At 44.6% G+C, this 16426-nt stretch overlaps 1 protein-coding gene across 5 annotated transcripts in view; it reads right to left on the bottom strand.

Moving 5' to 3' along the window:
* The window catches only part of CACNA1H (calcium voltage-gated channel subunit alpha1 H), a 256461-nt gene extending 240588 nt beyond the window's left edge, over positions 1–15873 (bottom strand). For all 5 annotated transcript variants that reach the window (XM_073558450.1, XM_073558454.1, XM_073558453.1 and 2 more), the window contains exon 1: positions 15742–15873. In XM_073558450.1, coding sequence (XP_073414551.1) covers positions 15742–15834 — 93 coding nt within the window. In that variant the 5' untranslated portion in view covers positions 15835–15873. The remainder of the gene's footprint in view (positions 1–15741) is intronic.
* Positions 15874–16426: the final 553 nt, after the last annotated feature.

The following is a 16426-nucleotide window of genomic DNA, read 5'->3' as shown; positions in this document are numbered from 1 at the left end:
ATACTGAGATTTCAAAGCTAAGAGTCATTGATTAGAATTTTTAAAAGTAGAATTCTCTGCGTCGTGCCAAAGGGGTTTATGCTTTTTGCATATGCGATTGTCTCAGATCACTTGTATCTATGAAGATCATTTTAACTGGATTACCCCTTTGATGCCGACAGGATGACATGATCACTATACGCAGGGCTACATGGTAGCACTGCACGCCGTAGCGTGGTATCTCAGGTCAGCGGCCTCGTGCAGCACAATAACAATATTTCCGTGTTTTCTTCGCCATGATTACCGCTGTCTGCGTGAACTTTCAATCCTTCTTGAAAGCAGCTGCCAAAAAACACGCTGTGATGTGAACTGTCGAGGCGGCTGCCAGGAGTCCCGACTCCCTTTGTCCTACGCTTTTTTTTTTTCTTCAGAAATGGAATATATTTAGCCCGGTCGTGCCGCGTGACGACAGCCGGCGAAAATGTGAACATGCTAACCAGCGAGCGCAGAGCAGCACAATGACAATTTAATTGGCCCCGTAACACCTCACTGTATAGACCAGAGGACAAACGACTGCTTTATAGATTTAGTGTAGAGGAAACGTAGAGATGTAGCAGAGCTGAGTTTGTCATATGCAGCAGAGCTGAGATCTCTTGATACAGCAGATCAGCAGAGTTGGGATTTTTCAAGTACAGCAGAGTACTATTAGGGTATGTGCACACGTTGCGGATTCGTGTGCGGATCTGCAGCGGATTCGGCCCTGCGGATCGGCTGCAGATTCGCTAGTGATGTACAGTACTAATGTTATCCTATGGAAAATAAAAACCGCTGTGCACATGCTGCCGAAAATTCTGCGGTTTGTTTTCCCGCAGCATGTTAAGTTCTTTGTGCGGATTCCGCAGCGTTTTTACACCCATTCCATTATAGGAATCCGCAGGTGTAAAAACGCAGGCGAAATCCGCAGTAAAAGCACAGGTATTTTGACCCGCGGATTCTGCAGATTCCGCACGGAAAAATCTGCACACAAATCCGCAAAGTGTGCACATACCCTAAGAGGTAGCAGAGATCGGGTTTTTAGAGTAGCAGAGAAGAGTTTGTCACACAGAGCAGTGGTGTAGCGTACGGAGGCCAAAGAGGTGGTTGCGCACATTTTTTGCCTACTAGGTGTTACTAGTTTCTATGCTGAGTTCAGCAGATGAGATGAATTTGACATTGGCTGCTGCGCTCTATAGGGGCTTTGTCGTCTTGGTCGCTCTCCATGCAGAGCGCAGCAGCCAATGACAAGCTCATCTCAAATGCTGAGTCCTGTAAAGGAACTGGTGGAAACCATTAAAAAAAAAAAGAAGAGGCAGTGATGCCTAAAACTCTGCGCCTCAATAAAATTTGAGCGATCACACTTTTCGCCCCCTAATACCATGCCACTGCTGTATCCAAGAAACTCTGCTCTGCTACTCTAGCCGCCCAGTCTCTGCTGCATTTGACTGCTGCTCTCCGCACAGACAGCGGCTGAGATGATGGAGGCTGAGCAGCCAATGACTCGTGTGCAATGCACCCTGCTCCCCAGCAGATCTCTGACTCTTCTTTTAATAGTAATTTTGTGAGGAGAGACGGAGACCTGCTGGGAGAGCTGTCCTAAATAAAAAAGTGTCCGCTGTAAAAAGAAACATTAAGATTATAATAAATTTTATGTTTTTGCACATTTTTTTCCATCCGTTAACTGGCCTTAGGGCTAGGGTAAGTATTAGGGCTAGGGTAAGTATTTGGGCTAGGTTTAGTGTTATAGCTAAGGTAAGTAATAGGGCTAGGGTTAGGGTAAGTGTCATGGTATAGAACATAGTCCTGTTCTCTCAGGGTTAACTTTTGCTGGCCTTCCTTTGGATCTGGGAGGGGTATTTAAACTCACTCCAGACTAGGATTCCCTGTCAGGTATACTGTTATTATGGCTGTGTGTCTGACCCCTGGTGTGCTTGTATACTGCATTGCTTGTTTTGCTTCCTGTGTATGACCCGGTCTGTCCCCTTACTCTGTTCTGTCTCACGTTTTGGTACTATTGTCTTCTCTGGTTCTGACCTCCTGGCTTGGCTATCGTTACTCCGTTACAGTTTGTCCCTATTGTACCGTCTATTGCCCGTTCTGGTTTTCTGATCTATTGCTATGTCCTGACTTTCCATTTTGTCTAACCCTTTGGTACTGTCATGCTATCTCGTGCTTTGACCCCGGCTTTATCTGTTTTACGTCTCTGTCTATGCCCCTTGGTAACTTTGTCCCGTAGTTACCTTTCTAGGAGTTTCCCTGCAGCTCCTAGCTCTGTAGAGCTTAGGCCACGCCCCCAGCAGTCACGTGCTTCAGGTCCTGTTAGTCTGAAGCATGCATCTTCACCGCTGCTGCCCCGCTCCACAGGTATCTTTGAGCACAGTTTTTGTACTCAGGAGACGCGCACTGGCTCAGTGAGCAAGTGCAGTGCGATGTTCCTGACATTATAGCTGACCGTTTCAGTTTTTTTTCCTCTCTGAGGAAAAAAAAATAAAAAAATCTTCATGGATTCCATGCAAGCTTTGGCTGATCAGGTCAAGCACCTTACCCAAATGTTCCATAAACTCAATGTGGAACAGCGCACGATGGCCCATGCCCAGCAACAGTTGGTGGTTACTGTGCAGGGGGCTGTCGCTGCAGGGGCTCTGAGTTCTTGGGGTAGAGATGTGTCATTAGCGTCCCCCGAATCTCCGGTCAAATTGCCAGACCCTTTCTCAGTGGATAAAAGGGAGTTCAGGTCTTTCAGAGAAGGATGCAAGCTTTTTTTTTGCCTAAAGTCCCACTCCTCCAGGGACGAGTTCCAGAGGGTGGGGGTCGTCATTTCCCTACTTCGGGGGGCTCCGCAAGCGTGGGCTTTCTCTCTCTTCCTCTGCTCCTGAACATATGTCTGTGAACCTGTTCTTTGAGGCTCTGGGGCACATCTATGACGAGCCTGATAGAGTGCGTCTGGCAGAGGATATGGTGATGAGTGTGACACAGGGGAGGCACTCTGCTGAATGGTTCTGCTCAGAGTTCAGACGTTGGGCTGCCAAAGTATCCTGGAACGCCGCCGCCCTGAGGGGGTTGTTCCGCAGGGTCCTGTCTGACCATCTGCAGGACGGTCTGGCATTACATCCTCCTCCTGATACTCTGGAGGACGCCATGATGCAGGCGGTCCGTATGGACCAGAGACTCCGTGCTAGAGGAATGATGCAACAAGAGTCTCCCTTGTACTCCAAATTGTGTGACACTGCACCTGTATCTGAGCCCATGGAGGTTGGGTCAGTCTTGGTTAAGGGGAAAGAGAGAAGACACCGTAGAGACAACCAATTATGCTTTTACTGTGGAGCCTCTGGACATTGGAAAAGGAATTTCCCCTCTTGCCCTTCTTCAGAGAAACCATCAGAGAAGTGACTGAGTCTGGGCAACAATCGGGGAGGTTGTCCAGACTCCCAGGTACATTTTTTTCTCTCTTACAAAGATGGTGCTCCAGGTTGAATTGGAACTTGCTGGCGGTCCTGTTATGACCAACGCCTTTGTTGACTGTGGTTCCTCCATTAATCTGATTGATGCCCAAGTTGTGACTCTTAATAAGACAGGGACAGTCAGGTTGAAAGGCCCTGTTAAAATTGTGGCTGTGGATTCATCCCCCCTTACCCGGGATGGAATTTGTTTTATGGCTGAAGTTTTTTCTCTGAAAGTGGGTTACACTCACGTGGAAAAATTAAGCTGTTTCATTATGAATAATCTGCCTGCAGGACTGGTATTGGGGATGCCCTGGCTGCAACGCCACAATCCTCTCATTGATTGTGTGAAGGGGGAGATCACCCTATGGGGATGTAATGATAATGGTCTGTGTTGTAACCCGATTCCTTTTGTCAGTCCGATAAAATCTGTATCTGTGTCGTCTGTCGGTCTGGAGGGTATTCCGGAGTACCTGAGAGACTTTGAAGACGTGTTTTCCGAAAGCGAGGCTGAGGCGCTCCCACAACATAGACCGTATGATTGTGCCATTGATTTAATACCTGGAGCCAAATTACCCAAGACTCGTTTGTTTAATTTGTTCGGGCCTGAGCGCCAAGCGATGAAAGAGTGCATCAAAGAGAGCCTTTGCAAGGGGCATATTCGGCCCTTGGTCTCACCCGTGGCAGCGGGGTTTTTCTTTGTAAAGAAAAAAGATGGTGGGTTGCGACCGTGCCTCGACTTTCGGGAACTGAACAAAATTACCGTCAAGAACACGTACCCTCTCCCGTTGATTCCCGATTTATGTAACCAACTCACGGGGGCCAAATGGTTTTCTAAGCTCGATCTACGAGAGGCTTATAACTTTATAAGGATCCGGGAGGGGGACGAATGGAAAACAGCGCTCCTGACGACTGAGGGGCTGTTTGAAAACTTGGTTATGCCATTCGGCCTCACTAATGCTCCTGCTGTTTTTCAGAATTTCATTAATGTTGTTTTCTCTGACCTTATTGGGCGTTATGTAGTCATTTACCTGGATGACATCTTGGTATACTCTGAGGACGGTCAGTCACAATTACACCATCTTCGTATGGTTCTTATGAGACTACGGGAGAACCATTTGTACGCTAAGCTGGAGAAGTGCTCGTTTTTTATGCAAGAACTATCTTTTCTGGGTGTAATTGTATCCGGGGAGGGATTCCGCATGGATCCAGGGAAGGTTCACGCCATTACAGATTGGGTGCAGCCTCATGATCTGAAGGGGTTGCAGAGATTTCTGGGCTTCGCCAACTATTATAGGAAGTTCAATAAAGGGTTCTCGCAGGTGGTGAAACCCTTGACGGACCTCACTCTTAAAGGGGCAGATGTAAAAAATTGGTCCGTGGCCGCAAAAAATTCCTTCCTTACATTAAAGAAATGCTTTACTTAAGCCCCTGTGTTGGTACAACCCGATTCGTCAAGACCTTTTATCATGGAGGTCGACGCTTCGGAGGTGGGGGCAGTGTTATCCCAGGGCCCCTCTACCCTGACTAACCTCAAATCCTGTGCCTTTTTCTCTAAAAAGTTCTCTTTGGCCGAGAGAAACTATTATGTCGGCAACAGGGAATTATTAGCGGTTATATTGTCCTTCGAAGAATGGAGTCATTTTTTGGAGGTGGCCGCTCATCCCAGTACGGTAATCGCTGATCATAAAAACCTGGCCTATATCGAGTCTGCTAAGAGATTGACCCCCAGACAGGCTCGGTGGGCACTTTTTTTTTCTCGATTTCATTTTACCATTACATTCCAACCAGGGTCTAAAAATGTAAAGGCGGATGCCTTATCCCGAAGTTTTGTTTCTATATCCCCTCCAGAACCTCCTTCCTCCATTCTTCAACCAGGAATGGTTGTAGCTGGTCTCCTCTGAGTTACAGAGAGAGATTCTGGAAGCACAAGCACAGGCTCCCAGGAACAAACCCCCAGGTAAATTGTTTGTACCCGAACATTTCCGTCTCACACTCCTGCAAGAATTTCATGACTCGGTGTTAAGTGCACACCCTGGTATTGCAGCTACCCGAGGGGCAGTGGCCAGGGGTTTTTGGTGGCCCTCTATGGGTAATGATATAAAAAAGTTTGTAAATACTTGTGGGGTGTGTGCTCGCTCTAAAAGCTCTCAGGTCCGGCCAGGGAATTGGTGCCTTTGCCAATTCCAGATAAACCATGGACACACCTGTCCATGGATTTTGTCACTAATCTTCCCCCTTCCAAGGGCAACTCAGTGGTATGGGTAGTGGTTGATAGATTTTCTAAGCAAGCCCACTTTGTGCGATTACCTGCATTACCATCTGCTGAAACCTCGGCCCGCTTGTTTATACAGCACATTGTTCGACTGCATTGAGTGCCTGTGAATGTGGTGTCGGACAGGGGTGTGCAATTTGTAGCCAGGCTTTGGAGAGCATTTTGTAAGAAGTTGGGGGTCACGTTATCATTCTGTTCTGCCTATCACCCGGAATCCAATGGACAGACTGAACGCACCAACCAGTCATTGGAGCAGATTCTGAGATGCCTGGCCTCCTCCAGACAGGAAGACTGGTGTGAGGTATTACCTATGGCAGAGTTTGCATTCACCTGTCGTATTAATCAGTCTACCGGAAAGTCTCCCTTTCAGGTCAATTACGGGTTTGTTCCGCAGTTTGGGGAATTTTCCCGTATGGATTCTGGCTGCCCTGGTGCCAAGGGGATGGTGCAACAGTTAAAAACCCTCTGGAAGGAGGTGCAGGGGAACATCTCCAAAGCCCAGAAGAAGTTCAAACATTTTGCGGACAGGAGGAGGGGGTCGGGTCCTGCGTTGACAGTGGGGGAAAAAGACTGGTTGTCCACCCGTAACATCAAACTTAAGATACCCTCTATGACGTTGGGCCCCAAATTTATTGGCCCATACAAGACTGTAGAGGTGATCAACCCGGTGGCCTACAGATTACAGTTGCCCACCTCCTTCAAAATGTCTAACGTCTTCCACAGGTCCCTATTAAAGCCTGTGGGGACAGTTAGAGAAGATCGCTCATCCGTGGTTCCACCAGTATTAGTAGAGGGTCAACTGGAGTACGAGGTAGGGCGCATCATTGATTCACGGTGGGTGCGCCAGAGACTTCAGTACCTTATTCATTGGAAGGGATATTCCGTTGAGGATCGGTCATGGGTTCCGGCCAGTTCGGTGCACGCTGATCGACTGGTGCGGGCTTTTCATGCCAGATACCCTGAGAAGCCTGGGGGTCCAGTGGCCCACGTTAAGGGGAGGATACTGTCATGGTATAGGACATAGTTAATGTACTGTTCTCTCAGGGTTAACTTTTGCTGGCCTCCCTTTGAATCTGGGAGGGGTATTTAAACTCACTCCAGACTAGGATTCCCTGTCAGCTATACTGTTGTTCTGACTGTGTCTGACCCCTGGTGTGCGTGTATACTGCATTGCTTGTTTGCTTCCCATGTATGACCTGGTCTGTCCCCTCACTCTGTTCTCTGTCTCACGTTTTGGTACTATTGTCTTCTCTGGTTCTGACCTCCTGGCTTGGCTATCATTACTCCATTACCGTTTGCCCCTATTGTACCGTCTGTTGCCCATTCTGGTTTTCTGATCTATTGCTACGTCCTGACTATCCGTTCTGTCTAACCCTTTGGTACTGTCGTGCTATCTAGTGCTTTAACCCCGGCTTGATCTGGTTTACGTCTCTGTCTATGCCCCTTGGTAACTTGTCCCGTAGTTACCTTTCTAGGAGTTTTCCTTCAGCTCCTAGCTCTGTGGAGCTTAGGCCACGCCCCAGCAGTCACGTGCTTCAGGTCCTGGAGCATGCATCGTCACCGCTGCTGCCCGCTCCACAGGTATCTTTGAGCACAGTTTTTGTACTCAGGACACGTGCACTGGCTCGGTGAACAAGTGCAGTGCGGTGTTCCTGACAGTAAGTATTAGGTTTAGGGTAATAAATATGGCTAGGGTTAAGGTTAGTATTAGGGCTAGGGTTAGTGTTAGGGCTAGAGTAAGTATTAGGCCTAGGGTTACTGTTAAGGCTAGAGTAAGTATTAGGGCTAGGGTTAGTGTTAGGGCTAGAATAAGTATTAGGGCTAGGGTTACTGTTAGGGCTAGAGTAAGTATTAGGGCTAGGGTTAGGGCTAGTATTAGGACTAGGTTTAGTTTTATGGCTAGGGTAAGTATCAGGGCTAGGGTTAGTGTTAGGGTGAGGGTACTGTAAGTATTAGGGCTAGGGTTAGTCTTAGGATTAGTGTTAAGGATAGGTTTAGTGTTAGGGCTGGTGTTAAGGATAGGGTTAGTGCTAGGGCCAGGGATAGTGTTAGAACTATGGTTAGTGCTAAAGCAAGTATAAGAGCTAAGGTTAGGGTTAGCATTAGGGTTAGGTTTCGTGTTAGGTCTAGGGTATTAGAACTAGGGTTAGGGTATGCTCACACGCTGCGGATTCTGCTGCGGATCCGCAGCGGTTTTGGCCCTGCGGATCCGCAGCAGAATTAGCTGCATTGTACAGTACAATTATATCCTATGGAAAATGGAAAAAGCTGTGTAGACGGTGCGGAATTTTCCGTGCGGTTTTAGCTGCGGTTTCCAATCCGCAGAAAAAATTGACATGTCATTATTTTCTGCGGATTCCGCTGCGGTTTGCCATCTCCTCCATTGTAGAGATGAAAAACCGCAGGGCAAAACCGCAGCCTAATCCGCAGATATACTGGCTCTAGCAGATTTACCTGCGGATTGTGCAAAATCCGCAGACCAATCCGCAGCGTGTGCACATAGCCTTAGGACTAGTATTAATGCTATGGATAGTGTTAGAGCTAGCTTTAGTGTTAGGGCTAGTGTTAAGCATAGGGATAGTGTTAGAGCTATGGTTACTGCTAGAGCCAGTATAAGAGCTAGGATTAGGGTTAGCATTAGGGCTAAGGTTAGTGTAAAGATCAGTATCATACCGACTCAGTGTAGGTGTGCTGTGACTACCAGGTAAAGTGGAGCTAAGTGTACAAATGCAGCAGAACTAGGATGGTTTGATGTAGCAGAGGTGAGATGGTTATGTAAAGACAATCTGTGTTTTTCAGATGTGGAATAATTAAATAAAATTGCTGTTTCTGATCACATTAGCAGAATTTGTGTTGTCATGTGCAGCAGAACTGAGTTTGTCACGTGCAACAGAGCAAATAACACATTGGGCTCTGCTATATCTGTACATTAGCTCAGTGATGACAGACAGGAACAGTAGGCTACAGTGACCTTGTGTTACAAAAAAATAACCCAAATTAGTGTGAGGGGGACAGTACGCGCTGCGCTGTCTAATTACTACACAATGCACCCCCGTAATTTGCTGTCAGAGCTGCTCTCAGCCCAATACAGTTACACACAAGGGTACAGCATGATTGATACGAGCAGCGATGGAAAAAAGGGGCGATCACATTTGGATTACAATGACCTAACCCCTGCCCGCGGCACACAATTTTTTTGTTTTACATTTTAGCTTTTGCTGCCCCTGCTTCCAAGATCTTCAACTTAGAAAAAGCAAAATAATATATATATATAATATTATTATTATTATTATTATTATTATTATTATTATTATTATTATTATTATTTCTGCAATTTTAACAGGGAAAAGGGAGATTTGATTTTTTGTATTTTCTGTAATCTCTTATTAATATAATATCTAAAGTAATATATAAAAAAATAATATGAATAAAAAACAAAAAAACAATAATATATTTAAAAATATAATAAAATAAAAATAGATATTAATAAAAAAAAATTAAAAAAATGTGAAAAAGTAAAACTATAATACAATAAAATTAATAATAAAAAATAAAATGAATAAATATATGCCAAAAAATAAAATGTATAAAATATAGGACAACAAATATATTTTTTAATCCTGTGAATAAAGAAACATATAAGCAATATGAAATACGGTATTTTAAAATATAATAGAATAAAAATCGATATTAATAAAAAAAAGTAAAAAAAAAGACAAATATAAAAATCTAATACAATAAAAAATAATATTAAACTAAAAAATTAAAATAAAAATGAAGAGGAATAAAAAAAAAATAAATACGGTAGATGGCAAAAAAATGAAAATATATCACACATTTTTTTTTTTTTCATCCCCTTAGGGAAAATGAACCTGTGATTGTTTAATCGCAAGAATATTGCTGTGTGTAGTGAAAATTAGGGTAACTTAAGAAGCCCTGCCAAATAGGAGCACCAAGACAGCCAATTCCAGCACCCACCGTGCATGGCGTGGAATGGGGGTCCACATAATGGACGGTCTGCACAGCTTTGGTCTTCATCTGACATCGCCATGACTGTGACTACATGGATGTGGAGACACTGTGTAGGCCTCATTTTTCAAATCTGTTGTTGCCCATAGTAACCAATCACAGCGCAGTTTACATTTTACCAGAGCTGTTTGAAAAATGAAAGCTGAGCTCTGATTGGTTGCTAGAGGCAACAAAGATGGTAAAACTTTTAGAGCTTTTTGATAAATGAGGCCTTCTATGTAAGAAAGCGACAAGGTCCGTGAAGCCGCAGTCCAAGTCTGAGGGCCCAATCGGTGCCCATTACGAGGAGCATCTGTTTCAATAAACTTTATTTACAATAACTCAGACATCCTCTTAATTGTCGTTTAATGGCGCCGTCTTTGAGGAGAATATTCCTTCTGATTCCGCGACACGCTCTGCCACTAAATGAAAACCTGGTCGTATCCTTAATTTATGGTTCCTCAGAGAATCGCCATAACGTAGAAGAATATGGTCTGCGTCCAGGAATATATGGCCGCTCTGCAGCCGCACTTCACAAGCTTGTTATAGCCGTACAGATGTAGCAGAGCTGAATTTGTGACAGAGTTGGCGTGCGCAGTGATGTATTATTATTATTATTATTATTATTATTATTATTATTATTATTATTTATTTATAAAGCACCATTGATTCCATGGTGCTGTACATGAGAAGGGGTTACATACAAATTACAGATATCACTTACAGCAAACAAACTAACAATGACAGACTGATACAGAGGGGAGAGGACCCTGCCCTTTCGGGCTTACATGCTACAGGATGGTGGGGAAGGAGACAGTAGGTTGGGGGGTTGCAGCAGTTCCGGTGTTGGTTGAGGTGATATCTCCAGTAGTGGTGAGAGAGAAGGAGGTAGCGGGGTCATTGCAGGCTGTAGGCTTTCTTGAAGAGGTGGGTTTTCAGGTTCCATCTGAAGGATCCAAGTGTGGATGATAGTCGGACTTGTTGGGGCAAAGAATTCCAGAGAATAGGGGCTATTCGGGAGAAGTCTTGGAGACGGTTGGGTGAGGAGCGAATAAGTGTGGAGGAGAGAAGGAGGTCTTGGGAGGATCGGAGATTACGTGAGGGAAGATATCGGGAGATTATTTCAGAGACATATGGGGGAGACAGGTTATAGATGGCCATGTAGGTCAGTATCAGTCATTTGAACTGGATACGCTGAGGGAATGGGAGCCAGTGAAGAGATTTGCAGAGGGGAGAAGCGGAGGAGTAGCGAGGAGAGAGATGAATTAGTCAGGCGGCAGAGATAAGGATGGACTGGAGAAGTGCGAGGGTGTTAGCAGGGAGACCACAGAAAAGGATGTTGCAGTAGTCGAGGCGGGAGATGATGAGGGCATGCACAAGCATTTCAGTAGACTGAGGGTTGAGGAAAGGACAGATTCTGGAAATATTTTTGAGCTGGAGGCGACAGGAGGTAGAAAGAGCTTGGATGTGCGGTTTGAAGGACAGGGCAGAGTCAAAGGTTACTCCGAGGCAGCGGACTTCCGGTACTGGGGAAAGTGTGATGTCATTAATTGTCATAGCTAGGTCGGGTAAGGAAGATCTATGAGATGGAGGAAAGATGATGAGTTCAGATTTATCTACATTGAGTTTGAGGAAGCGAGAGGAGAAGAAGGAGGATATGGCTGATAGACACTCTGGGATTCTGGACAGCAGAGAGGTGACGGCTGGGCCAGAGAGGAAGATCTGAGTGTCATCGGCATAAAGGTGGTAGTGGAATCTATGGGACTTTATGAGTTGCCCCAGACCAAGTGTATAGATTGAGAAGAGTAGGGGTCCTAAAACAGAGCCTTGGGGGACTCCAACAGAGAGAGGGTGGTATGAGGAGGTGGTGTGGGAGACGCTGAATGTGCGGTTGGAAAGGTATGAGGAGATCCAGGATAGGGCAAGGCCTTTGATGCCGAAGGAGGAGAGGATCTGTAGTAGGAGGCAGTGGTCAACTGTGTCAAATGCAGCGGACAGGTCTAGAAGGAGGAGTAGAGAGTATTGTCTGTTGGATTTGGCTGTAAGTAGGTCATTAGTAATTTTGGTCAGGGCTGTCTCAGTGCAGTGATGGGGGTGGAAACCAGATTGTAGATGTATATGGGCTTACCCTGCAGTCCTAAGTAAGCACAATATATTAGTCAGTTCTGCTACATTACAAAATCAGCTCTGCTATTTCTGTACATGATCCTGCAGTAAAAATGTGCTGACTGGAAAAGAATGGGTTAATTATATTTATTTATTTTTTAATTGTCCCTCTCGAGGTCTGGATTGCATGGGGCTGCTTGTTCGGTGTCTGGAGGCTTGTTTGCTGTTAATAATATATAATGCTGCGTTCTATTTCTGTATGGGATTAAAATATCAATTCAGCTCCCACCAGATTTGTGCCGGAGATTCTGCAGTTGTTTTGACAGTAGTCACACGTCTACCTGAGGGATCCACAGATAGGAGAAAGATAGTAATGTACATGGTAAATTCAGCAGCAGAATAGTGAGCGCAGCTCTGGAGTATAATACAGGATGTAACTCAGGATCAGTAATGTAATGTATGTACACAGTGACTGCACCAGCAGAATAGTGAGTGCAGCCCTGGAGTATAATACAGGATGTAACTCAGGATCAGTAATGTAATGTATGTACACAGTGACTGCATCAGCAGAATAGTGAGTGCAGCTCTGGGGTATAATACAGGATGTAACTCAGGATCAGTAATGTAATGTATGTACACAGTGACTGCACCAGCAGAATAGTGAGTGCAGCTCTGGAGTATAATACAGGATGTAACTCAGGATCAGTAATGTAATGTATGTACTCAGTGACTGCACCAGCAGAATAGTGAGTGCAGCTCTGGAGTATAATACAGGATGTAACTCAGGATCAGTAATGTAATATATGTACACAGTGACTGCATCAGCAGAATACTGAGTGCAGCTCTGGGGTATAATACAGGATGTAACTCAGGATCAGTAATGTAATGTATGTACACAGTGACTGCACCAGCAGAATAGTGAGTGCAGCTCTGGAGTATAATACAGGATGTAACTCAGGATCAGTAATGTAATGTATGTACACACTGACTGCACCAGCAAAATAGTGAGTGCAGCTCTGGAGTATAATACAGGATGTAACTCAGGATCAGTAATGTAATGTATGTACACAGTGACTGCATCAGCAGAATAGTGAGTGCAGCTCTGGGGTATAATACAGGATGTAACTCAGGATCAGTAATGTAATGTATGTACACAGTGACTGCACCAGCAGAATAGTGAGTGCAGCTCTGGAGTATAATACAGGATGTAACTCAGGATCAGTAATGTAATGTATGTACTCAGTGACTGCACCAGCAGAATAGTGAGTGCAGCTCTGGAGTATAATACAGGATGTAACTCAGGATCAGTAATGTAATGTATGTACACAGTGACTGCACCAGCAGAATAGTGAGTGCAGCTCTGGAGTATAATACAGGATGTAACTCAGGATGAGTAATGTAATGTATGCACACACTGACTGCACCAGCAGAATAGTGAGTGCAGTTCTGGGGTATAATACAGGAGGTAACTCAGGATCAGTAATGTATGTACACAGTGACTGCACCAGCAAAATAGTGAGTGCAGCTCTGGGGTATAATACAGGATATAACTCAGGATCAGTAATGTAATGTATATACACAGTGACTGCACCAGCAGAATAGTGAGTGCAGCTCTGGAGTATAATACAGGAGGTAACTCAGGATCAGTAATGTAATGTATGTACACAGTGACTGCACCAGCAGAATAGTGAGTGGAGCTCTGGGGTATAATACAGAAGGTAACTCAGGATCAGTAATGTAATGTATGTACACAGTGACTGCACCAGCAGAATAGTGAGTGGAGCTCTGGGGTATAATACAGGAGGTAACTCAGGATCAGTAATGTAATGTATGCACACAGTGACTGCACCAGCAGAATAGTGAGTGCAGCTCTGGAGGATAATACAGGATGTAACTCAGGATCAGTAATGTAATGTAGGTACACAGTGACTGCACCAGCAGAACAGTGAGTGCAGCTCTGGGGTATAATACAGGAGGTAACTCAGGATCAGTAATGTAATGTACGTACACAGTGACTGCACCAGCAGAATAGTGAGTGCAGCTCTGGAGGATAATACAGGATGTAACTCAGGATCAGTAATGTAATGTATGTACACAGTGACTGCACCAGCAGAACAGTGAGTGCAGCTCTGGGGTATAATACAGGAGGTAACTCAGGATCAGTAATGTAATGTATGTACACAGTGACTGCACCAGCAGAATAGTGAGTGCAGCTCTGGAGGATAATACAGGATGTAACTCAGGATCAGTAATGTAATGTATGTACACAGTGACTGCACCAGCAGAATAGTGAGTGCAGCTCTGGAGGATAATACAGGATGTAACTCAGGATCAGTAATGTAATTTATGAACACAGTGACTGCACCAGTAGAATAGTGAGTGCAGCTCTGGAGTATAATACAGGAGGTAACTCAGGATCAGTAATGTAATGTATGTACACAGTGACTGCATCAGCAGAATAGTGAGTGCAGCTCTGGGGTATAATACAGGATGTAACTCAGGATCAGTAATGTAATGTATGTACACAGTGACTGCACCAGCAGAATAGTGAGTGCAGCTCTGGAGTATAATACAGGATGTAACTCAGGATCAGTAATGTAATGTATGTACTCAGTGACTGCACCAGCAGAATAGTGAGTGCAGCTCTGGAGTATAATACAGGATGTAACTCAGGATCAGTAATGTAATGTATGTACACAGTGACTGCACCAGCAGAATAGTGAGTGCAGCTCTGGAGTATAATACAGGATGTAACTCAGGATGAGTAATGTAATGTATGCACACACTGACTGCACCAGCAGAATAGTGAGTGCAGTTCTGGGGTATAATACAGGAGGTAACTCAGGATCAGTAATGTATGTACACAGTGACTGCACCAGCAAAATAGTGAGTGCAGCTCTGGGGTATAATACAGGATATAACTCAGGATCAGTAATGTAATGTATATACACAGTGACTGCACCAGCAGAATAGTGAGTGCAGCTCTGGAGTATAATACAGGAGGTAACTCAGGATCAGTAATGTAATGTATGTACACAGTGACTGCACCAGCAGAATAGTGAGTGGAGCTCTGGGGTATAATACAGAAGGTAACTCAGGATCAGTAATGTAATGTATGTACACAGTGACTGCACCAGCAGAATAGTGAGTGGAGCTCTGGGGTATAATACAGGAGGTAACTCAGGATCAGTAATGTAATGTATGCACACAGTGACTGCACCAGCAGAATAGTGAGTGCAGCTCTGGAGGATAATACAGGATGTAACTCAGGATCAGTAATGTAATGTAGGTACACAGTGACTGCACCAGCAGAACAGTGAGTGCAGCTCTGGGGTATAATACAGGAGGTAACTCAGGATCAGTAATGTAATGTACGTACACAGTGACTGCACCAGCAGAATAGTGAGTGCAGCTCTGGAGGATAATACAGGATGTAACTCAGGATCAGTAATGTAATGTATGTACACAGTGACTGCACCAGCAGAACAGTGAGTGCAGCTCTGGGGTATAATACAGGAGGTAACTCAGGATCAGTAATGTAATGTATGTACACAGTGACTGCACCAGCAGAATAGTGAGTGCAGCTCTGGAGGATAATACAGGATGTAACTCAGGATCAGTAATGTAATGTATGTACACAGTGACTGCACCAGCAGAATAGTGAGTGCAGCTCTGGAGGATAATACAGGATGTAACTCAGGATCAGTAATGTAATTTATGAACACAGTGACTGCACCAGTAGAATAGTGAGTGCAGCTCTGGAGTATAATACAGGAGGTAACTCAGGATCAGTAATGTAATGTATGTACACAGTGACTACACCAGCAGAATAGTGAGCGCAGCTCTGGAGTATAAAACGGACTGTATTAGTCAGTCAAATATAAAGGTTAATCTTACCTCTAGGATTGTGCATCTCTCTGACAAACAGTCCACATCCTCACAGGGCTGGAACATCCCGAGGGTGACACAATTCAGCAAAATGACCAGCATGCTGATGTGCTCAAACCACGTGGAGAGGACAAGAGTTAAGGCAAATTTAAGGAAATAGTGGAATACTTTGTATAATTCACAGCAGACAAAACTCAGACACCTGTATATTATTACGGATGAGTAACAAGGCCGGATTCACATTACGAAATCTGGGAAAGTTGGGTGACAGCCTCTGTAGGAGCGGTAATATTTATTGTTGTCAGCCAGCTTTTCCAGCTCAAAAGGACGACTGCCAACTTCCTTGGCAAAAGTCTCATGTGACAGGAGCAGGGGGTTGTTAATTGGCTAAATTATTATAAAAGACATGTCAGGACAAAGTATGGAAAATGCAGCTGGAAAAAGTGGTGGACACAGGGGAGAGGGAAGGTTTCCATCGAGAAGAAAATATATTATCATTAGTGAGATGAATGAGGATGCGGGAAGAAAACGTGGACACGGGAAATAATGAGGTAAGATATAGAGAGATGATGGATAGATAGAAAGATAGATAAATAGATAGATGATCGATCAATCGATAGATAAATAACAGATAAATGATAGATGATAGATAGATGATAGATAGATAATAGATAGATGATAGATAGATAGATGA

Source organism: Dendrobates tinctorius, unplaced genomic scaffold (assembly GCF_039654945.1).
Source record: "Dendrobates tinctorius isolate UK_male_01 unplaced genomic scaffold, ASM3965494v1 ptg000257l, whole genome shotgun sequence".
NCBI lineage: Eukaryota > Metazoa > Chordata > Amphibia > Anura > Dendrobatidae > Dendrobates > Dendrobates tinctorius.
This window is presented reverse-complemented; position numbering and strand designations above follow the sequence as displayed.